This window comes from Oncorhynchus mykiss, chromosome 10 (genome assembly GCF_057628025.1).
Source record: "Oncorhynchus mykiss isolate SJ-2025 chromosome 10, ASM5762802v1, whole genome shotgun sequence".
Classification (NCBI taxonomy): Eukaryota; Metazoa; Chordata; class Actinopteri; order Salmoniformes; family Salmonidae; genus Oncorhynchus; species Oncorhynchus mykiss.
The window spans coordinates 6,466,316-6,491,321 of NC_143031.1; the positions used below are offsets into that span (position 1 = coordinate 6,466,316).

Sequence of the window (25,006 nt, forward strand, 5' to 3'; positions counted from 1 at the left end):
CAGACTGTTCCCCTGGGAGATCAACATCTAACAGGCTGTTCCCCTGGGAGATCAACATCTAACAGGCTGTTCCCCTGGGAGATCAACATCAAACAGGCTGTTCCCCTGGGAGATCAACATCTAACAGACTGTTCCCCTGGGAGATCAACATCTAACAGGCTGTTCCCCTGGGAGATCAACATCTAACAGGCTGTTCCCCTGGGAGATCAACATCTAACAGGCTGTTCCCCTGGGAGATCAACATCTAACAGACTGTTCCCCTGGGAGATCAACATCAAACAGGCTGTTCCCCTGGGAGATCAACATCTAACAGGCTGTTCCCCTGGGAGATCAACATCTAACAGGCTGTTCCCCTGGGAGATCAACATCTAACAGGCTGTTCCCCTGGGAGATCAACATCTAACAGGCTGTTCCCCTGGGAGATCAACATCTAACAGGCTGTTCCCCTGGGAAATCAACATCTAACAGGCTGTTCCCCTGGGAGATCAACATCTAACAGACTGTTCCCCTGGGAGATCAACATCTAACAGGCTGTTCCCCTGGGAGATCAACATCTAACAGGCTGTTCCCCTGGGAGATCAACATCTAACAGGCTGTTCCCCTGGGAGATCAACATCTAACAGACTGTTCCCCTGGGAGATCAACATCTAACAGGCTGTTCCCCTGGGAGATCAACATCTAACAGGCTGTTCCCCTGGGAGATCAACATCTAACAGACTGTTCCCCTGGGAGATCAACATCTAACAGGCTGTTCCCCTGGGAGATCAACATCTAACAGACTGTTCCCCTGGGAGATCAACATCTAACAGGCTGTTCCCCTGGGAGATCAACATCTAACAGGCTGTTCCCCTGGGAGATCAACATCTAACAGGCTGTTCCCCTGGGAGATCAACATCTAACAGACTGTTCCCCTGGGAGATCAACATCTAACAGGCTGTTCCCCTGGGAAATCAACATCTAACAGGCTGTTCCCCTGGGAGATCAACATCTAACAGGCTGTTCCCCTGGGAGATCAACATCTAACAGGCTGTTCCCCTGGGAGATCAACATCTAACAGACTGTTCCCCTGGGAAATCAACATCTAACAGACTGTTCCCCTGGGAGATCAACATCTAACAGGCTGTTCCCCTGGGAGATCAACATCTAACAGGCTGTTCCCCTGGGAGATCAACATCTAACAGGCTGTTCCCCTGGGAGATCAACATCTAACAGGCTGTTCCCCTGGGAAATCAACATCTAACAGGCTGTTCCCCTGGGAAATCAACATCTAACAGGCTGTTCCCCTGGGAGATCAACATCTAACAGACTGTTCCCCTGGGAGATCAACATCTAACAGGCTGTTCCCCTGGGAGATCAACATCTAACAGGCTGTTCCCCTGGGAGATCAACATCTAACAGGCTGTTCCCCTGGGAGATCAACATCTAACAGACTGTTCCCCTGGGAAATCAACATCTAACAGACTGTTCCCCTGGGAGATCAACATCTAACAGGCTGTTCCCCTGGGAGATCAACATCTAACAGGCTGTTCCCCTGGGAGATCAACATGAGTCGAAGCTAAATGGCAGAAACTCTTATTTGTTACCATGGCGTCGACAGGCCGGCTCTCCTTCACCACGGGGTAGAAGCGGGGCGTCATGGGGGGGTCCTTCCGGTGCGGGGTGCGTGGCGTGCGGGGTGTCCGGGCACTGCGGTAGTTGGGCGAGTCAGGCACAGTAGTCGGGAGGGAGCGTGCTATTGTGGAAGGCTCGGGGGCACCGAACAGTTTGTTCGCCAAGGCGTCTACGGGAACTGAGAGATGTGAGACATAGGAGTCATGAGTGATATCTGGAATACAGTTATGGGTCATTTTAGTATCACAGCTATATAAAGGATATGCACATGAGTAAGACAGGTATCTTATGTGGAGGGTATTGCTATAGTTTCCAAGCTTTTCAGTGTGTGTTGCAAAAAAGCCATAGACCCGCTACCAACTCATTGTTCTGCTCCATGGTGTCATTGCCCGTTCGTTCAGTTCAGTGGTTGAGCTAGGCACTGGATAGGCTGCGTAATCCCTGTTTTATTGAGAGGTCGGCGTCTTGTCCGTGTCTGCCTTGTCCGTGTGTGTGTGTGTGTGTGTGTGTGTGTGTGTGTGTGTGTGTGTGTGTGTAGTCCGTGGTACTCACTCTGCTGGGGCTTGGGGGGTCCCGGGGGTACCTCCTGGTTGGGGTCGACAGGGGGCTCTGGGGTCAGGCAGTCAAACTCCTCTCGGCTGATCAGGTGAACCTTCTTGAAGTTCTCCACCTCTTGCTGCAGAGACAACATGGCAGAGAGCCTCAGTGAGACAGTGGTCAAACTTAATGGGCTGGTTTGTTTGTCCAGAGAGGCAGATTTGAGCCCAGTCTAAGAGAGAAAAAAAAACGTTTTGATTCTCCATTGAAAGTGCTTTTTAGTCGGGGCTAGCCGTTATGTGTCCAGGACTAGCCGTTATGTGTCCAGGACTAGCCGTTATGTGTCCAGGACTAGCCGTTATGTGTCCAGGACTAGCCGTTATGTGTCCAGGACTAGCCGTTATGTGTCCAGGCGATGAACATTCAAAAAGCCAAACATTGGACCATGCCTCATTGCATGTCCAAAACAACAAAAGCCGGAGGATATAGTTAATGGCCTGTCATCTATGATTTATGTAGCCTAATGTACCTTCTAATGGTTGGGTTATGGTTGGACACACACACACACACACACACACACACAGGGCATGGTGAAACTACAAGGCTATAGTAGAGCCTTCAATCGAACTACTATTTCATCCCGGTCCATTTCAAACTAGTCTGGATGTCAACTGTTAACGATCTCCAAAACACAACACACAATAATCAACTTTCCTCAAAGACAAAACTGGTAGGAAAAAAAATGAGCAAAAACAACGACTACTAAACTACACACAGAAACATGGAAACATGTTTCCTACATAGAGCTCTGCTTTGTCCAGGGCACATAGGACTCTGGTCAAAAGCACAGCACCAAAATGAGGAAACGGGTGCCATTTTTGAAGCACTACTTACATTTCCAGCCCCAGCCATCGCGAAGTCTAGCAAAGTTACCTCTGAAGGCATTTGAAGAGTAATATATCCCCCCCCCCCCCCCCCCCCGAAAACCCACTTAAACAGAGCCTTTAGCTAAAGCGGAGGCAAGCCTAGTTAGGGTTTATTTATAAACAAGGGAACTCTTTTCCACACACCACTGGATTGAGGGGGGGCACGTGAACGGGCACAAAGAGCCCTGTCACAATGAGAGCAGGGACAACAAACACACATTCAAAATGGCAACACGACCATTCTGTGGCCCGCCACATCCAGACCCCCCCCGCGTGCTCACAGGCCTTGGGACAGAAACATCCACAACTGCAGCCAGAATAGACACCTGGAACTTTTCAGAATAGCCCACTTAAGTTATATATCAGTGATGCATACAACAGTTTTTTTTGTTGTTATCGTTTATTATTGTTGAAATAGTTTCTGGGCCTGGTGGAAGCTAGGTTAAACATGCCTAATTTAACTAAGAGATATGGAATTAGTTAGGGGAAATTCTGCTATTCACCACATTCCCATCGGCAACAATAATTGAACAAACAAACAAATACTAATCCCTGTGGGTTTTAACTCGATTTACCTTTCTTGATACCCGACTACGGAGTTGACGTCTCAGCGAAAGGGACTGACCTTGATGGTGGCGTACTCGGGTTCGTAGTTGTCATCCCACAGATCTGCTTCGTAGTAGTACAGGCCGTCGTTGATCACCTTCACCAGCTCGTTGGTCAGCTTAGAGCGTGACGTGTGGTGGCCCGTACGGTCGCCACCCGGGTGCTTGCGCAGGTAAGGCGGCGTCTGAGTCACGATGAGGATTTTGTTAACGTCGTTGTCGGCGATTTCGCAGTCCGAGTCGTCGTCGGACCAGTCGGTGAAGGTGTTCCTGCGACCATCTATCTGCTCCATCTCCTCGTCGAACATGAAGTCCAGCTCCTCGGGCTCGTCCTGCTCCTCCTTGGCTCCCGTGGCCGAGGCCTGGGCTGGGGATACCGAGGGGATCGGGCTGGGGCCTGGCTGGGGCACCGGGGAGACAGCCTCTTCCTTCTGCTGCAACGAGGGGGTCTACCGTCAGTTAACGCCCAGGGAGGAGGGAGGGAGGTATGGATGGATGACAAAACAAAGGTGGAGAGGGAGACAAGTGGAGAGAGGGCAGTGTATATACCCTCAAATGACACCCTATTATTCCCTATGTAGTGCACTACTTTTGACTAGGGATCTGGTCCAAAGTAGTGCACTAAATAGGGAATAGGGTGCCATTTGGGATGCAGATATTAGGTCATGAAATTGGTCGTAAGTGTCTTGAAGGAAGCCTTTATAATCATTGGGTTTTGATGCAACATTGCCCTGATATCCATATAAGCGATGGGGGGGAATAAATGTAGACCACATTAGGGATATTATAAATTGTGTCATATCGTTTTGACAATTTCGCAATGTTATTTTTGCGCTAGTTGGCTGTCCCCTGCACCAAAACTCCAGTATTTCCTTCATAGCTTGTCCTCCATCTTGTTTGTTTTTTTTTAAATTAGGGAGACAATTCTGTTTTCAGCATTTCTATTTCATTGACTGATCTAAACTAATTTTCTCAAGGCTCTCGTCCCTCTGCAGCAGACATTTGGTGAGCAATATGATTGGCTGAACAAATCGCAATAAAAATCAGTGTTGAATCTCGCAACACACAAAGAAGTGTGAGAATTGCAATACATATCATATTGGCACCCAAATATCACGACAATATCGTATTGTGAGGTTTGAATCCCCCTTCCGGAACACGTTCCGTCCCTCTCCTCTCCTTCAGCTCCACTCACCTTGGGTCGGGCCGGGGAGGGCCTGGGCCTCTTTTTCACCTCGATCCAGGACTCAGAGTCCAGGTCGGGGAGACTCGCCGACAGTCCCTTGGACATGCTCTTCAGGTTGGACACGTCCTGCTCCACCTTGGGCTGCATGGAGGCCCTGGTTGAGCCCCTGGTGGGTGTGGAGGACCGGGGAGACCCTGGAGCAGATTCTGTCGATTAGATTGACTATAGGTGATCCCTAGTCTAGACAAGCCTACAGGATGTACCATGTGGACAGACAGGTGATCATTAGACAAGCCTACAGATGTACAAGGTGGACAGAGCGGTGAGTGAGCTCACCAGATAAGCAACCCAATGGACTAAATCAGCTTTGCCTAATCAGGGTCTACTTGACACAGCAAGAGAGCCTTCGACTGAATCTGAAGGAGTCCACCTCACAGTATCACACTGTATGGTTGGGTATCTGTTCTACAGCGGGCCACTATCAAAACGGGTGGGTATCTGTTCTACAGCGGGCCACTATCAGAACGGGTGGGTATCTGTTCTACAGCGGGCCACTATCAGAACGGGTGGGTATCTGTTCTACAGCGGGCCACTATCAGAACGGTTGGGTATCTGTTCTACAGCGGGCCACTATCAAAACGGTTGGGTATCTGTTCTACAGCGGGCCACTATCAGAACGGGTGGGTATCTGTTCTACAGCGGGCCACTATCAGAACGGGTGGGTATCTGTTCTACAGCGGGCCACTATCAGAACGGTTGGGTATCTGTTCTACAGCGGGCCACTATCAAAACGGTTGGGTATCTGTTCTACAGCGGGCCACTGTCAAAACGGGTGGGTATCTGTTCTACAGCGGGCCACTGTCAGAACGGGTGGGTATCTGTTCTACAGCGGGCCACTATCAGAACGGTTGGGTATCTGTTCTACAGCGGGCCACTATCAGAACGGTTGGGTATCTGTTCTACAGCGGGCCACTGTCAGAACGGGTGGGTATCTGTTCTACAGCGGGCCACTATCAAAACGGTTGGGTATCTGTTCTACAGCGGGCCACTATCAAAACGGTTGGGTATCTGTTCTACAGCGGGCCACTATCAGAACGGTTGGGTATCTGATTCTACAGCGGGCCACTATCAAAACGGTTGGGTATCTGTTCTACAGCGGGCCACTATCAAAACGGTTGGGTATCTGTTCTACAGCGGGCCACTATCAAAACGGTTGGGTATCTGTTCTACAGCGGGCCACTATCAAAACGGTTGGGTATCTGTTCTACAGCGGGCCACTATCAGAACGGTTGGGTATCTGTTCTACAGCGGGCCACTGTCAAAACGGGTGGGTATCTGTTCTACAGCGGGCCACTGTCAGAACGGGTGGGTATCTGTTCTACAGCGGGCCACTATCAGAACGGTTGGGTATCTGTTCTACAGCGGGCCACTATCAGAACGGGTGGGTATCTGTTCTACAGCGGGCCACTATCAGAACGGTTGGGTATCTGATTCTACAGCGGGCCACTATCAGAACGGTTGGGTATCTGTTCTACAGCGGGCCACTATCAGAACGGTTGGGTATCTGTTCTACAGCGGGCCACTATCAGAACGGGTGGGTATCTGTTCTACAGCGGGCCACTATCAAAACGGGTGGGTATCTGTTCTACAGCGGGCCACTATCAGAACGGGTGGGTATCTGTTCTACAGCGGGCCACTATCAAAACGGGTGGGTATCTGTTCTACAGCGGGCCACTATCAGAACGGTTGGGTATCTGTTCTACAGCGGGCCACTATCAAAACGGGTGGGTATCTGTTCTACAGCGGGCCACTATCAAAACGGGTGGGTATCTGTTCTTACAGCGGGCCACTATCAGAACGGTTGGGTATCTGTTCTACAGCGGGTGTAGCTGCTTTTACCCGTCTGCTCAGCGGGCGTCTGCCGGGGCACGAACTCCGGGCAGTGGATGAGCTGGGTCAGGTCGACTTGGTTGTGGTCCGGTCCCATGGAAAGACCCGGTAGAGGCCACTTCTCGGGTTCCACCTTGCGACGGATCTTCATTTCGATGATCTCCACCTCTTTGCTACCCTTTAAAGACTAAGGGGGCAGATTTAAGAGTGTTGAGGGTATGAAACACACTTAAATAGTATCTACTCATCTATCGTTATACGCATGTGTGTTTTGTGTGTGTGTATATATAATATATATATATTATATATACTATATTATATATATATATTATATATACACACACACAAAACTATTATATAATATATATAATATATATAATATAATAGTTTTGTGTGTGTGTGTATATATAATATATATATATATATATATATAATATATATAATTATAAATATATATAATTATAAATATATATATATTTTTTATTTTTTTATTTTAATTTTACTAAAACCACACGAGGGCAGGATTGGACCCCCTTGCTGGCCAAATCAGGCACCCTGTCTGAATGTTTGGCATCCCTGATCTAGAATATTCTCAATGCCTGGCAAGTTGGAATACATTCCTGCATTACATTCAAAAAAACTTCTAAAAACTTAAAGAGGGAAAGAAACTAATGCAGGAAGTGTTTTTTTTGTTGTTGTTAAGTCAAAACTCGTTGAAAAAGCCTTGAATTATCTACAAATCTGATGAGTTCTGACGTTAGAGAGACGTATTTATTTCTAGAGCCATCCGCCACCTTGCTAGAAACAGCTAAGAAGGGGGACGTACGTACCTCTATGATGAGGTTGACGTCGGTGGTGAGGGCCTGCACCCTGTGGAAGCTAGCGACCAGGCCAAGAGACAGGAAGCCTTCCTGATCCATCTTCCTGCGCAGGAAGAAGTCCCGCTCCAGGTTGTCAAGGCTGAAGTAATACTCACTACGGAGAAAATGCAGGAAGTCAACAAAAATCAGTCTTCCTAGAATCACAATGCCTTTATTGTGAAGACATGTTCAATAGAACAAAATCTGAAGATGTTTTTGTTTGTTGGAAAAGCCCTTGTCAGGGAGTACAATGATACGAGGTGGGGAAAGTGTTGAGACTAAATATTTGGCTCTTCTCTCAGCTTCGTTTTGGAGTGAAAATAAATGGAATTTCAACTACAATCCGTTGTATTGGAGATGGAATTTGATCATGGAAATTGTAGGCCTATGTATGTACACCTAAATTCAGATTCCATGTTATATTCTGGGGCCACCCATATGACAAAAATGTGCACGCATGAATGCCAATCCTTTTGGTTGAAAGCGTCTGCTAAACCAGCATAGGTTATTTACATGATTTAAACCCTGAAAAAGACAACAATGACCAATGGCAGTAGTTCTAAAGCGCGGTAACCAACGACAGTAGTTCTAAAGAGCCGTAACCAACGGCACTAGTTCTAAAGAGCCGTAACCAACGGCAGTACTCACATCTGCCTCTTGATGTAGTCCTTGAGCAGGTCCTGGTCTACGGAGTACAGGTCGTTGCTGCTCATGTTGTCATAGTAGTAGGTCACTGGAGCGCCAAACTTCTGTCCGTAGGCGCCGTCCTTCCCGTCGTAGGCCTTGTAGCCGTAATGGTAGTCATAGTGACCTGGCAGGAGACACGGCAGAAGTCGGCTGTCACATACCTACTAAAACAAACAGAGCTACGGAGGCAGTTTAGCAACAGCAGAGACATTTGCAGCACAGCTGTTGAGCCTAGGAAGGCGTGTGAATACACTCTAAAAATCGGAGCAAGCTGACAGAGCTAGAGAGTAAATATTAATCTAAAGATCAGCAGAGAAAATTTAAATATGGCATCCTGTCAGGAAAACATTGTTAGATTGCTGAAACGGTGTGTTCCTGTGGGGGGGTAAAACTCAAGACAGAGGGATCTCGGCCTAGTAAGAAGGAGAAGAACGGCAGGTTTCATAATGATAGTGGGTGGGTCTGCTCTACTCCCCTTGTTCCTCCCCCTCTCTCCTCAAATGAAACGGGTGGGGGGGGGGGGGCAGTGTTTTCCTGTGGCGAAGCCAGAGGGGAGAGGCTGGTGGCTAGAACCAGCAGGACCAGGCACCCTGCCTCCACCCGTGGCACTGAGGGAATCACAGGACTCGCCGAGCACTATACCACACTCTGGTTGTTATGGGATTGTGTTGTTTTTACTGTATCCTTAGCGGGGCCAGATCATGGTTTACATAGGACAAAGGCAAAGCCATGAGCACAGACAGACACAGAGAGACACAGAGAGACACAGAGAGACAGAGACAGAGAGACAGAGACAGAGAGACAGAGAGACAGAGACAGAGAGACAGAGAGCATTGTTCTACAGAGAGCCTTGGAACCACACAAATGAAAATAATTATGTATTTTAAGACTTCAGTACTAAAAACAGACACCTGAAATGGAGTTTGAAATCTTTGCTAGTGTAATGCGTTACTTTCTACACACGACTTCTCCATAAATATGCTATTAGGACATTGCTGTTCTTCAATCACTTAAGACCGTGGCTCTCTCATACAACTAGATACGATACCATATCTGTTAATTTCCACGGAGAGCTTACCTCTGCTGCCTCCTCTGCCTCGTCCCCGTCCCCTGCCCCTGCCACGACCACGCCCCCGGAACCCGGCACGGAAGGGAGCACCCTCACTCTTCACGCTGGACACCTCATCATGGTCCTCACGACATTCACGCTCGTACTTCCCGCTGTGCCAGTCTGAGAAATAAAAAAGTTTAAAAAAAGAAGAGTAAAACTTAAGTTTGTTTTTAAAGTATCCCTATGTATTTCTGTTATTACGGTGCTATCAGTCTGCTGTTAGTACGCCTGCGCGGGAGTGTTACTGGAGATGGACCTGACCTGAGTGCTATGGCAACCTGAGTGCTATGGCAACCTGAGTGCTATGGCAACCTGAGTGCTATGGCAACCGCGTACTGTGGAAATACGGTTTAGTAAAACGTGGAACTGGAACCTAGTCGTTTTGTCATTTTAAGTTAACAAAACACACAAAAATAAATGTAAATGTCAAATGTTGACCACTTTATAAAAGACAAACCAAGCCTTGTTCCGGCAGAGTCAAATTATGATATATTACATGTAGCATTTAGACCACACAAATGTTAAATTACTGTATAAAACGGATGTCTCACTTCATATATTTATAAAAAATAAAAATAAATATATATATATATACATATTATATATTAATTTCTATGAATTTACAAATCAAATTATTTGCTTTGCCATTATAGTAGTTGGGGTTTGGTTCAAACATGGTGAATCGAATCACGGGAATCAAAATTATCATTTGTGAATTGTGGATTGTGAACAGTCAAAAATAATAAATTGTTAGCTGTAGCATACCTTTTGGATTGTGTCGCTGCAAAACTTATTTTGCGTAAATACTTTATTTGGACATTCAATTTATGGGACATTGCAACTCTAGATCCTAGTCCGCTTGAAGTTAACGCTTATAAAATAAAGAATCAGAACGTGCATTACAGAAACACCACAAGCAACTCAATGGTCCCTTGCAAGGTACCAGATTAATTAAAGGGTACACCCTTTAAAAAAATATTTTCTCATTATTGTGTACTTAATGTGGACTTTTAACCTATTAATTTGGTGGTGGTGCACATGGTGCACATTGGTGGAGCACATATAGCCTATAACCTGTTTTAGAGAAATGTAATCATCGAATATTGTAAATCACTTTCATTGTGTGCTTATATGCCCCCTTTATTTATCCTACGGTTCTGACTTGGAGAACACTAAGAATGGCCCATGTTATGAATTCTGTCTCTGTACATTTAAAAAGTGCTGAACAAATAGTTATTATTGACTAATGTTACGTCCATCCTAGCTCTCTCATTAACGTCTCAATCGAAATTACAGATTGTCTCGTATCCGCTCATCGTCCCATTATTCCATAGTTTGTACATCTCAATTGTCAGCAGAAACTACATTTGTTAAAAACAAGTCCGCCATTTCAACTATGTTTTTGTTTTTTTAAAGGCAGTAAATGAGGCTGAATTAACTGTGTCGCTGCCAGACAAGGCCCCGCTGATAACCAGGTTTTTTTTCCAGAGGTAAGGATTCACTCCATGTTTCTGAAAAGAAAGCTCTGCTGTTGGGACAGCTTTATGTCGGCCCTAACAGTTTGTGGACACCGTTTATTACCGTTATAGTGCAATTAATGTATTGTTTAGTGTTGTGTAGTGGCTTTGCTGGCATGCACCCCAAATTTGGTATTTTCTTTGGCCCCAACAAGATTTTTATGCTAAAAATCCCCACTGCACCTACCCATCCCCCTTTGGCCCCATTTATATGCCAAAACCCCCACTGCACCTATCCATCCCCTTTGGCCCCATTTATATGCTAAAATCCCCACTGCACCTATCCATCCCCCATTGGCCCAGTCAGATTTAATGCACTACAGTGCCTTCAGAAAGTATTCACACCTCTTGACTTAAAATAGAGTTAATTGTGTTTTTTTTGTGTGTGTTTTTTACAGCAATCTACACAAAACACGAATGTCAACACGGAGGATCCTTTATCACGTGTAAAAAAAGAAGATTAAATATATAAATAAAAACTATTTGGATTACATAAGTATTCAACCCCCTGAGTGGTGTTAGATGTTGTTAGAATTACCTTTGGCAACGATTACTGCTGTGAGTCTTTCTGTCCGTGTATTTATATATATTTATTTATTTATATTTATATTTATTTATTTAACCTTTATTTAACTGGGACCGGACCACAACCAGGTCAAGTTCTCTCCTATCACAGCCATTTTAAAGTCACCATTGGCCTCAGTGAAATCCCTGAGGGGTTTCCTTTGAAATTCACTGCTCGACTGAGAGACCTTACAGATGATTGTAATGAGTGGGGTACAGAGATGAGCTGGTCAATCAAAAAAAATCACATGAACCACATATTGCACAGGGAATGAGTCGATGCAACTTATTGTGTGACTTGTTAAGCACATTTGTACTCCTGAACTGATTTAGGCTCGCCACAACAAAGAGGTAAAAAAACTTATGGACTAACATGTCAGCTTTTCATTTGTAATTCATTTGTAAAAAATAAATGTCTAAAAACACAATTCCACTTGGGGTACTGTGTGTAGATCAATGCCCCCCACAAAAAAACAATCTCAATTTAATCTATATTAAATTCAGGCTCTAACAACAAAATGTAGAAAAAGTAAAGGAGTGTGAATATTCTCTGAAGGGAATACTGAACCTGGTCAATAGTAGTGCACTATACAGGGAGCTATAGTAGTGCACTATACAGGGAGCTATAGTAGTGCACTATATAGGGAGCCATATGGTACCCAACCAGGCTGACATAATGGGTCAGGCTGGCGCTGGGTGATGTCAGTCACCTCGGAGGTCGTTCCTGTTGTTGGGGGGCATCCTGGGAACCTCGTTCTGACGGGTGTTGTTCCTGGATGCAGAGCGCTCTCTGGGCCCCTCGGACTTCACCTCCATCATTAGCGGCACCCACTTGTGCTTGTTCCCTACACACACACACACACACACACACACACACACACACACGTTAGAGCGGCACCTGTCTGTCACATTTACACAATACCAATAGTGTTGATTAGTGTCAAACCAAGCGTGAGATGCAGGCAGACCGGGATAGGAGGAAACTAGTTGATGTTGCAGGGGGGGGGGGGGGGGGGGGGGCGACAGAGCAGCACTGAACAAGCGCGCTGTAACTTCTCCCGGTGGGCCTATTAGGTTTCACCTCAGGAACTCTAAACCCGATTGAGAAATCTGATAAAAACACTGACAATTAAAATAAATACCTCACATTTTACTCTGTCTTCTGCGCAAACTAATCCGTTTTGTAATTGCTGGAACAGTGCCCCCCCCCCATGTTTTATTCAGCCAGAGGTGTAGTTCCCTCGCTGGCCAGTTGGCGGTGTCAGTGCTCTGTTAGTGGAGTGTGCTCGGGGGCAGGAGACTAGAGCGCGCATGTTGAACTGTGGCGATTCTCACCTACACCGTCAGCAGATAGGCACAGGGCCACGTCACTCTTGACAGTGCACTCTGGGAGAGTAAGAGTGACGTGGCCCTGTCTGCTGAAGGGGGTAGGTGAGAGAATAACAAATCATATTTATTTCTCCAAATACATGTGCTGTAGAGTTAGAGACAATATACACAAAAAAAAACATATATATATATCCACATATAGTATGTACACTATGAACACCGAAGCTATAAACACCACAGACGGCACTATGAACACTGAAGCTATAAACACCACAGACTGCACTATGAACACTGAAGCTATAAACACCACAGACTGCACTATGAACACTGAAGCTATAAACACCACAGACTGCACTATGAACACTGAAGCTATAAACACCACAGACGGCACTATGAACACTGAAGCTATAAACACCACAGACGGCACTATGAACACTGAAGCTATAAACACTACAGACTGCACTATGAACACGGAAGCTATAAACACCACAGACTGCACTATGAATTACATTACAACTATGTGTAGAGATTAGGGTTGTGATGCTCATTTAGGAATTTTGGATGACATTTTTTGGTCTGCCAAATGACTGGTCACAGGTCCTGGGTTGGCGTGGTTACACGTGGTCTGCGGTTGTAAGGCCGGTTGGACGTACTGCCAAATTCTCTAAAACGACATTGGAGGGGTCTTATGGAAGAGAAAATTAAACATTTAATTCTCTGGCAACAGCTCTGGTGGACATTCCCTGTAGTCAGCATGCCAATTGCACGCTCACTCAAAACACGAGACATCTGTGGCATTGTGTGGTGTGACAAAACTGCACATTTTAGAGTGGTCTTTTATTGTCCCCCAGCACAAGGTGCACCTGTGTAATGATCACACTGTTTAATCAGCTTCTTGATATGCCACACCTGTCAGGTGGATGGATTATCTTGGCAAAGAAAGAACTGTTCACTAACAGGGATGTAAACAAATTGGTGCACATTTTGAGAGAATTTTGTTGTTGTTGTTGTTGTTGTGCGTTTGGAGAAATTCTGGGTAATTTTATTTCAGCTCGTTAAAACCAACACTTTACATGTTGCATTTATATAAAAAGGGAGGGATGGATAAAGGGAGGGAGATCGCGAGAGACAAAAAGATCATTGCAGAGCCAGAAAGAGGAACACACACACAAACAGACGAGAGCCTGTCAGTGGCAGAGGTCTAAGGCAGTGCTGAGTGTAGTTGTAGGATGAAAGTGCAGGGTGCAAAGTCCAAGTAGGGAGATAAACGTGGACCAGGTGGGCGGTTGGTGAGGGCCACAGCGCGGAGGGGGTGGGGGGGTGACAGGAGGTTTTGGTTGCGATTGACCTGAAACGTTTGCCCGAGGGGATTCTTTTGAATACAGGGTGCCCGGGGGTGAAAAGTGAGGGAGGAATAAGAGCATTGTAGGGCCAGAAAGAGGCAAGTCTCTCGGTCTCCCTCTAGTCAGTCAGGAAAAACCTCATTCCGAAGGTCAGAAAACACTCGCTGGCTGGCAGACTGGTGGAATTTCAACCCTTAGTTACTGCCAAAACATCTCCCTGCCTGCATCGCCTCCGACTCCGTGAGGGATAGACTCAGAGTAGTAGTCACTACAAAGCCAGACTGGGGCCTGCACCATCTCCCTGCCTGCATCGCCTCAGACTCCGTGAGGGATAGACTCGGAGTAGTAGTCACTACAAAGCCAAACTGGGGCCTGCACCATCTCCCTGCCTGCATCGCCTCAGACTCCGTGAGGGATAGACTCGGAGTAGTAGTCACTACAAAGACAGACTGGGGCCTGCACCATGCAAAACATTTAGTAAACACGATAAATTTTCCTCAAGTGGTAATGGATATTCCTACATTGTTTAGGCCTACGAGCACGAGTGTCAATTAACATATACCGACAGCTTTTTCCGAATACTGTTAATCAAGTCACAACATCATTGATGTTAACACAATGACTGGCTATTTGTTATAGTTTGTGTGTTCAGACACTGGTTCTGTGTAAAAGCCCTAAGGTCAGATGTCCTACCGCACAGGGTTCTGTTTACCCTGAGCCCTGTAAAACATTTTTATTTTTTATATATTTTTTTTAAAGGGGAATTCCACCACTTTTTAACCTCATATTTACCATCTCCAGTTTCTACATATGTGAAAATGCACTTTTCATACACTCTGTAGCTTAGTTAAAAATATATATATTTTTAAAAGAGGTCAATACTGAGTAAAAAGTCACCCACCTTTTTTCTTCTGTCCATTCTTCTGAGAGTCGTCGTCTCCGTTCTTCTCCTCTCCAGAGTCGTCCGACTTGGCCTTCTGGTTCTCCTTGCTTTCTTCGTTGGTGTCACGTTTCTCTTTCCACTCTCTCTTAACCACGGGCTTCTTGGGGGCCTGGGGAGTAGGTTAACACAAGGTACAATATTTCCAGCAGGGTTTATTTTTTAAAATGTATTTCCTTCTTCCAACAACCAGGTTTAGGAGCATCACTTAGCGTGCATTCCTAATGGCACCTTGTTCTCGATTTGGTCCCTGGTCAAATGTAACGTAACAAATAGGAAATGAGGAGCCATTTGAGACTAACATTAAAGGTCACAGGTCACCTACAGTACACCGAGGAGAAACCACACGAAACCATTCATTCCAATGATTTACAGTGGAAAAAACAACACTACGTGAGAATATTTGTCAACAAATATTACATATTGACGTTAGCGTTTCCTCTAGGAGTAGTGTGTGTGTGTGGGGGGGGGGGGGGGGGGGGGGGTCGCCATCCGCTGCTATAAAGCTCATTTCCTGCAATTCTACACATTTTGCCTCACGCCGTGTTCTATTGCCATCTGAGCGACTCAACCTTATAACAGAAACAAGAGGGGCCCGAATGCCCCTGACATTTTAGATTCTGACTGTCACGTTTTTTAAAAATAGTATTTTGATGATTGTTCGTTCTCAAAGATGATCTCAGAGGAGAAAGAAAAGAAAGATTGCTCCAATATATTTTTATACACAATTTAAAATATGGTTGTAGTCGTTTACGGTTTACACTGAAAATGTTTCACCATTATGAAAATGTATTGGCGGCAACAATTTAAACAGTAGCAGTGCGCCATTGCTGCTAGATGCATATAGGGGAAACACTGCGTTATAAATCAAGTTGGTAGCAGCATGTGAAAAACAGTTTGGAAATCTGTTGCAGCTCAAGTTGACAACAAAGCCCATAATGCAATGCTCGCTCTCTGGGCTGGCTAGCTAGCTACACTACATGACCAGGTAATGGTTGGTCTCCCCCTTCGCTGCTAGAACAGGCTTCTGGGAAGGCTTTTCCACTAGATGTTGGATCATTGCTGCTATAACAGCCTCCACTCTTCTGCTGCGGGGGCTTGCTTCCATTCAGCCACAAGATTATTAGTGAGGTCGGGCACTGATGTTGGGAGATTAGGCCTGGCTCGCAGTCGGCGTTCCAATTCATTCCAAAGGTGTTCAATGGGGTTGAGGTCGGGGCTCTGTGCAGGCCAGTCGAGTTCTTCCACACCGATCTCAACAAACCATTACTCTATGGACCTCGCATTGTGCACGGGGGCTTTGTCATGCTGAAACAGGAACGGGCCTTCCCCAAACTGTTTCCACAAAGCTGGAAGCACAGAATCTTTTAGAATGACATTGTATGCTGTAGCGTTACGATTTCCCTTCACTGGAACTAAGGGGATTAGCCCGAACCATGAAAAAACAGCCCAAGATCATTATTCCTTCTCCACCAAACTTTACAGTTGGCACTGTGCGTTGGGGTAGGTAGTGTTCTCCTGGAATCTGCCTACCACTTCGCGGTTGAGCCGTTGTTGCTCCTAGACGTTTCCACTTCACAATAACAGCACTTACAGTTGACCGGGGCAGCTCTAGCAGGGCAGAAATTTGACGAACTGACTTGTTGGAAAGGTGGCATCCTATGACAGTGCATACGTTGAAAGTCACAGCTCTTCAGTAAGGCCATTCTACTGCCAGTGTTTGTCTATGGAGACTGCATGGCTATTTGCTCAATTTTATACACCCGTCAGCAATGGTGTGGCCGAAGTAGGCGCATCTACTAATTGGAAGGGATGTCCATATACTTCTGTATATAGTGTATGTTGCTAGCTAGCTAAAATAATCGCATTGCATGATGGGATCTAAATGATTTTAAAATATTAGCATGACAATCGGTCTCCAATTGGATGGAAACGTAGCTAACGTGGGAGAAGTTGTGATTCACCCCGTGTGGTACTCTTAAAAAGTACAACATGGGGAAAAGAAACCAACAAAGAAATGGCTTTCTATTCCTTCTTGTTCTGGGACACAACCTGTCCTGGGGGTTAAGATTAGTGAGTGGGGCTGGGTGATATTCCGATAGCATCGTCTGGTGATGATGTTCGGGTCAGCCGTTGTCGATGGTTATGTGATGTGACAGCTTATTTGAACATTAAGTTAAAAAAAAAAAACAGTCTGGCAGGACAGAACACATTCAAACCTCATCTCAGATTTTCAAGCAAATTTAAGTCAAGATTGAAACCGCAACGCCTCTCTAGGAAGCTATTCTGGTACGTCTTCTGTATAAAAATGGCTTAATTGTCCAGCTGAAAAATGAACCTACCTCGGGGTTTAGGCATTCAGAAGACTGAGGTGGATTATCCTGAATGGTCCCGTCTGTTTCATTTAATACATTTTTAGATTTAATTTATGCGACATGCTAATTTTCATGAAATACGTTCCTAGCGTGTGAGGAGCATGTTTTGCTAGCCAGCAAGCTAATATTTAGAAGAAAAAAATATTTGTTTGGCTACAGTTATAGCAACCTGTTTTACAATCCCATTAGCGTTGCTAGCTAGCTCGCTAGCTACAGAGGTTTTTGCTACTGCCGTCAAGTTGTGTCATCATATTTAGCCTAATCCACCATTTGCAGTGTGCATACTGGGCATTTGAATATAGTGCCAAGGAAAAAGGGGGAATCCACTACGTGGATATGACAGACACATTTAAACCTAAAGTTTAGACACACGCGTGTCTATGTTCGGAATTCCAAGATCAGAAATTCCACGATCAGAATAGAAAAACAGCATTAAACTGCCAAGTCTTAACATGGCCAGAAAGCTGCCAAGAGACAGTTGCAGATCCTGTGTTTAATCACCTCTGCTCAATTAGTCACGCAGTGTGTCCATTTGAGACGTAAGTCAAATTAAAATGCAAGTTGGAGTTCACTTGGGATGTTTGAGCTCACCTCGCTAAGTTACTAGTAACTTCTATCAGGGGGCACTTTGCATAGGAAGCCCATGCAAAGCATTCAGTTGAAGGGTTAGTTTGTCAAGACGAGGTACCTAGTTATTTCTCACACTTGTACTACACGCATTTCAAAATGTCGTTGTTTTTTTCTCTCTTCTCTCTCTCACTTTTTTCTTCATGTCGCAAAAAAAAATGAAAGTAATCCACACAACAACAACAAAAAACAGTCAGATTAGTGAGCAGACACCCCCCTAACGCACTGGAATAGGCATGTCCATTCAAATGTGTTAGATAACTCACTTGCTATACAAACCCTTGTAAATCACATTCAAATAGAAGAACTGTATACTTTCCTGTATTTGAACAGGAACCATAATAGCTGTTAACATTACTAAGTATGAATGAGCAAACTAACGGAAAACCAATAGCCTAAATGGGAAGTTTAACGTCCACTGAGCACTCTGGAAAAACTAATATAGTGCTAATTTTCTTGGGTGGCCACAGCAAACCTGATACCAATTTCTGAAGAAATACTGATTCCTTTTGTGCTATTGGAAGTTAAATCGATACCACTCGTCAAGCTTTCCAATGGCTACGTTCACCCTACCAGCAGGCCGTTCCACCATCATTCTCCGTCTGGACATCCACAAACTGCTGGTTGCACAGACCCACATTACGTTTAACGGTTGGACCTAAACCATTCTCATGCTGGGTCTCCATAGTTCTGTTCAACCCAGGAGTTTAAAAATCAGGGTCCATGCAACCATCTCCCCAATTATTATTATCATTATAATAAACTCCCCAGCAAGCTTTTTGATTGGTTAACGTCCCCCCCCCCCCCCCCACTATACTCCTACGGAGTATCCTTTTGGTTCAAGTCATTCAGGTTCTACGGAAGCCAGGAGGCCGTGGAGGCCCCTAGACCAGGCTGCTTCAGGTCCATGTGAAGGGTGAACTTACTGGGGATCTCCGTGGGGAGCTCACCTCTCTGACCTGCCTGACAGGCATGGGGCATGACACAATCCCAGTCACAACTTCAATCTGAGCACAGGGGGGACAGAAGGGAAGGTATTTTAGGATAAGAGCGCAATCCCAATTACAGGATTGCGTCCGTGATGAAAATATATATATATATTTTTTTTAAATGCCATTTCAACAACACACACACACACACAGACACAATGATAGATGATGATGGTGTATAGGCGTGTGTTGCAATGCCATGTAGCTGAAGTGTGTATTGAAAATTGTATGGAATTCATCATTGTTATGAGACTCCTTATGACATGTCATCGAAAACTAAAAGAGCAAGAATGCCGATTCATTCTATAGAATTTGCCGACCTTATATGGGCAGAATTCTACAGAAAACATTCTCATTTTACAGGCATGATTCTAAAGACTCCACAAAAACGCCACAGAATGAGAATAAAGGTTTGGTGTCTGGGGAGGGTTGTGATAGTTGAGGTGTGGCATTCTACATTCAGGCCCTCCACCCAACACAAACCTAACCACTGAGTAGGCAACCTTTAATGTGTTAACCTCAATTCCAACAAATTCTAGAAAAAAAAAAAATCACCTTAAAAATAACTGAACAATTCTCCTAGGAAATTGTGGGCAGTGAAGTTGTCTTGTCAAAAAGATACAATGGCCCTTGGGGACATAGTAATGACAATACTAAAGCTTTAGTTTCATTGCAGTACTGAACCAAAACCTTCACAGGCTTTCTGGGAAAAACAGACAACCTATTTTAAAAAGCTTTAAAAAGTACAAAAAAATATAAAATTCTGATACCTAATTTTTCAAGTAACTGACTGATTTAGCAACGTTTGAAAAAGTTTGGTCGCCGACAACCCCCCAGAATAGCAGCAGAGGTCCGTGGGTTATTGTGGGGATCCCTAAAAGGACATCCCATCTATAGGGACCCGTCCAGGCCTGGTTATTCCTAGCCCTGCTCTGACCTACATCTCCTCAGGCCTGCGCTAGCCTGGCAGAACGTACGCAGCAGCCGCTCCTTGCCTCACCCCCCCCCCCCCCCCCACCCCACCTGTCTAAAAAAGGGGTTTATACTTCGGTCACTCTGCCAGTGAGGAACTATCTCCCCGATCCCAGTTGTCAGAAATAGCCTGCAGGGGTATGCTACTGTAAGAGGTCACAAATGAGTTGCATCCTCCGTCCGTGGTACCCAGCACCTGAGGGAAATGAAGGTTGGATCATATGGATGCCTCAGGTGACTGCACTGCTACAGCTCAGAGTCTCTCTACCAGTCTCAGATGTGTATTTAAGCTGAGTCTTGGAGTTCATGTTTGCCCTCAAGTCGATCTCTCGGGGTGGGGGGTGGGGGTCCTATACCGCTCGGGGTGGGGGTCCTATACCTCTCGGGAAGGGGGGGAAGAGGGGATATTTTTCTGGGAAGGGTAAAGAGGGGCATTTTTCTAACTGCAGGGCCATAGTCAAGTGTGCTCTCAAAATATACTATTTTCTTACACTATGTAGAGAATAGGTTGCCATTTAGGACAACCCAATCATGCTATGAACAGCCTCAAGTAGTCCCACTGTGTAGCCACCTAAGAGACAAAAGGGCCAGTCGAGTCACTTGTCTGAAAGCGTTCTACAATTACACCCGCCCCCCCACCACAAAACACCCACAGCAGCGTCATAATCATAATCAAGGGGGGGGGAATAGAGAGCCAACTTTATTTACGTCTCATCCTCCTAGTGACTATTCTCCTCTCCTGTGTTGTTCCTCAAACTCTGCATCTCCGCCTAGCCTGCACACGGTTGTTTCCCCACCAATGAGGAGTAAGAACATGTCTCCAGGTATTATTCAATTGATAAGTCAAGGTGACTGGTTGAGGCCGTCTGTCTGTAGAGAGAGAGGTCCTGTAACCGTCTGAATAAACAAGAGCTGTGTGTTCTCCAGTCTCCGAAACCCGACCCTAGGCAACAGCAGTAACTAGGATCTAGTTTCAATGACGGGACTCTTTCGGCAACTTGGATGAGAAAAATATATATATTCTGGGGTGGGTTTCTCTTCAGGCAGACAACTCTCTCAAACAAATAACGAGGCAGACATGCCAGAAAGTTGCGATTTCAAAACCCAAGTTTGCAGGAAAAATCTTATTTTAAGTGGTTTAAGTGAAGGTCATTGATGCCAACTAGCCACCTGTGAAATACACTCTATAAAAACAATTTTAAAAAACAGAAACTCCTTGATCTCCATCTTGCTAGCTACTATTTAATTCAAGCGGATAAAGGTGGTGAAGTAGTTCCTCTATGCCAAGCTTACCTTCTGTTACGTACAGATGTTTTAAGACAGAAACTTCTCTCTTTTTTTTTAATTGTGGGAGGAAAACCTGATATCTAAGAGAGGCTGTGTGTTCACTACTACTGCAAACAGTACTGTACCCTACTTAACTGGCCACTGGTGTGTGTGTGTGTGTGTGTGTGTGTGTGTGTGTGTGTGTGTGTGTCTGTGTGTGAGCAGATCTCCGGGCGCTGAATTACCTGCGTCTCTTTAGTTGCGATCTCCCCTGGTGTTGGCCAGTTCATAGCATCTCCAAAATCCCCAACCTAAAAAAAAATACATAGAATAAAAAACATCCAAGGAATTTAACACTGTTTAGAGAGTTTGTCCCGAATGGGAACCTAACCCCTATATAGTGCACTACTATAGCACCCTATTCCCTATATAGTGCACTACTATAGCACCCTATTCCCTATATAGTGCACTACTATAGCACCCTATTCCCTATATAGTGCACTACTATAGCACCCTATTCCCTATATAGTGCACTACTATAGCACCCTGTTCCCTATATAGTACACTACTATAGCACCCTGTTCCCTATATAGTGCACTACTATAGCACCCTATTCCCTATATAGTGCACTACTATAGCACCCTATTCCCTATAAAGTGCACTACTATAGCACCCTATTCCCTATATAGTGCACTACTATAGCACCCTATTCCCTATATAGTGCACTACTATAGCACCCTATTCCCTATATAGTGCACTACTATAGCACCCTGTTCCCTATATAGTACACTACTATAGCACCCTGTTCCCTATATAGTGCACTACTATAGCACCCTGTTCCCTATATAGTGCACTACTATAGCACCCTATTCCCTATATAGTGCACTACTATAGCACCCTATTCCCTATATAGTGCACTACTATAGCACCCTATTCCCTATATAGTGCACTACTATAGCACCCTATTCCCTATATAGTGCACTACTATAGCACCCTATTCCCTATATAGTGCACTACTATAGCACCCTATTCCCTATATAGTGCACTACTATAGCACCCTATTCCCTATATAGTGCACTACTATAGCACCCTATTCCCTATATAGTGCACTACTATAGCACCCTATTCCCTATATAGTGCACTACTATAGCACCCTATTCCCTATATAGTGCACTACTATAGCACCCTATTCCCTATATAGTGCACTACTATGGCACCCTATTCCCTATATAGTGCACTACTATAGCACCCTATTCCCTATATAGTGCAATACTTTTGACCAAGCCCCATAGGGACAGAGAGAGAAAAAGACCGATGGGGCCCCATAGGGACACAGAGAGAGAGAGAGAAAGACAGAGGGGGCCCCATAGGGACAGAGAGAGAGAGAGAAAGACAGAGGGGGCCCCATAGGGACAGAGAGCGAGAGAGAAAGACAGAGGGGGCCCCATAGGGACAGAGAGCGAGAGAGAGAAAGGCCGAGGGGGCCCCATAGGGACAGAGAGAGAAAGACAGAGGGGGCCCCATAGGGACAGAGAGCGAGAGAGAGAGAAAAAGACAGAGGGGCCCCCATAGGGACAGAGAGAGAGAGAGAAAGACAGAGGGGGCCCCATAGGGACAGAGAGAGAGAGAGAGAGAGAGAGAGAGAGAGAGAAAGACAGAGGGGGCCCCATAGGGACAGAGAGAGAGAGAGAGAGGGAGAGAAAGACCAACATGACTTTATGCTGATCATATTAAAGCTCCACAACATCAACCAACAGGGTGTGGTCCAGAATAGGTCCTCTTGTACAACAAAGGAAGGGAAAACAAAAAAATCCAAAACGGTGTGAATGAAGCACTTCAGAGGGTTTCTAATCATTTGCATACCAGGAAGCATGGCCTGTTTCGAAATACACACACATGCATTGGATTGGCCAGCAGTAGGTGGATTGTTACCTTTCCTCCTCTCCGAGGCCGGGGATTTGGGGCCTTCACCACCTTGGCCGGGCCTGTTGTGTGCGGCAGCTCTGTAGAAACAACAACAAAAAGATGGTGGACATCACAACCAAGGTCTGCCTTGTACAGCCATCAATAAAAGATGTCTACTTAACCTCTTGGTTACGTCCCAAACAGCACCTCGTTCTCTATGCAGAACTCTACTGTGGATCAAAACCTTACGGGCTCTGGACAACAGTAACACAACGCATAGGGAACGAGGTGCCATTTGGGAATCAGACCTGGGTCGTCGTTAGGATTTAACGAGTCTCCTAAAAATGAACTAATAACTCCGTACGGTCACGGAGCCATGTTTTTTTTTTTTTTTTTTATCCCCATCAATTCCACTAGCAGAGCAAACTAGGAATACGTTGTGGGATATCCGATGGCTCATGGCGTTGGCAGAAGGAACGCCTTCCGGGTCAAAGCGAGTCACAGGCTCACAAATGGCTCCCTATACTCTCTCGTGGACCACTTATTCTTCATTTAAAAAAAGGCTAATTCTGTGCACAAAATGCAACACTCACTTAAAATGTACAGTACCAGTCAACACCTACTCATTTAAAGGGTTTTTTCCTTTTTAAGATGTCCTACATTGTAGAACAATAGTGAAGACAAAACTATGAAATAACAATAAGGAATCGTGTAAAAACCAATTAAAATATATTTTATATTAATATAATATATAAGTACCCTTTGCCTTGATGACAACTTTGCACACTCTTAGTGGCCATTATTGAGCCTGTCTGATATCTCATTTAGGAGGTTATAACAGCCCATTATTGAGCCTGTCTGATCTCTCATTTAGGAGGTTATAACAGCCCATTATCGAGCCTGTCTGATATCTCATTTAGGAGGTTATAACAGCCCATTATTGAGCCTGTCTGATATCTCATTTAGGAGGTTATAACAGCCCATTATCGAGCCTGTCTGATATCTCATTTAGGAGGTTATAACAGCCCATTATCGAGCCTGTCTGATATCTCATTTAGGAGGTTATAACAGCCCATTATCGAGCCTGTCTGATATCTCATTTAGGAGGTTATAACAGCCCATTATTGAGCCTGTCTGATATCTCATTTAGGAGGTTATAACAGCCCATTATTGAGCCTGTCTGATCTCTCATTTAGGAGGTTATAACAGCCCATTATCGAGCCTGTCTGATATCTCATTTAGGAGGTTATAACAGCCCATTATCGAGCCTGTCTGATATCTCATTTAGGAGGTTATAACAGCCCATTATCGAGCCTGTCTGATCTCTCATTTAGGAGGTTATAACAGCCCATTATTGAGCCTGTCTGATATCTCATTTAGGAGGTTATAACAGCCCATTATTGAGCCTGTCTGATATCTCATTTAGGAGGTTATAACAGCCCATTATCGAGCCTGTCTGATCTCTCATTTAGAAAGTTATAACAGCCCATTTTTGAGCCTGTCTGATATCTCATTTAGGAGGTTATAACAGCCCATTATTGAGCCTGTCTGATCTCTCATTTAGGAGGTTATAACAGCCCATTATCGAGCCTGTCTGATATCTCATTTAGGAGGTTATAACAGCCCATTATCGAGCCTCTCTGATCTCTCATTTAGGAGGTTATAACAGCCCATTATCGAGCCTGTCTGATATCTCATTTAGGAGGTTATAACAGCCCATTATGAAGCTGCTAAACCTTCAGTTCTCCATAGGTCAAAGGTTAAAA

At 45.1% G+C, this 25,006-nt stretch overlaps 1 protein-coding gene across 18 annotated transcripts in view; it reads right to left on the minus strand.

Annotated features, from left to right (window-relative positions):
* Positions 1–25,006, minus strand: part of larp1 (La ribonucleoprotein 1, translational regulator) — a 54,965-nt gene that overhangs the window by 11,454 nt on the left and 18,505 nt on the right. Inside the window, exons 2-14 of one of the 18 annotated variants that reach the window (XM_090188815.1) lie at positions 23,268–23,338; positions 21,581–21,646; positions 19,035–19,115; positions 15,068–15,218; positions 12,205–12,339; positions 9,381–9,533; positions 8,264–8,426; positions 7,586–7,730; positions 6,765–6,942; positions 4,875–5,059; positions 3,700–4,110; positions 2,164–2,287; positions 1,584–1,789 (exon numbers count right to left, since the gene is read on the minus strand). In XM_090188815.1, coding sequence (XP_090044941.1) covers positions 1,584–1,789; positions 2,164–2,287; positions 3,700–4,110; positions 4,875–5,059; positions 6,765–6,942; positions 7,586–7,730; positions 8,264–8,426; positions 9,381–9,533; positions 12,205–12,339; positions 15,068–15,218; positions 19,035–19,115; positions 21,581–21,646; positions 23,268–23,338 — 2,069 coding nt within the window. Of the gene's footprint in view, positions 1–1,583; positions 1,790–2,163; positions 2,288–3,699; positions 4,129–4,874; positions 5,072–6,764; positions 6,943–7,585; positions 7,731–8,263; positions 8,427–9,380; positions 9,534–12,204; positions 12,340–15,067; positions 15,219–19,034; positions 19,116–21,580; positions 21,647–23,267; positions 23,339–25,006 lie in introns of all 18 variants that reach the window. The other 17 variants (XM_036989572.2, XM_036989567.2, XM_090188821.1 and 14 more) reach the window with 17 other exon arrangements.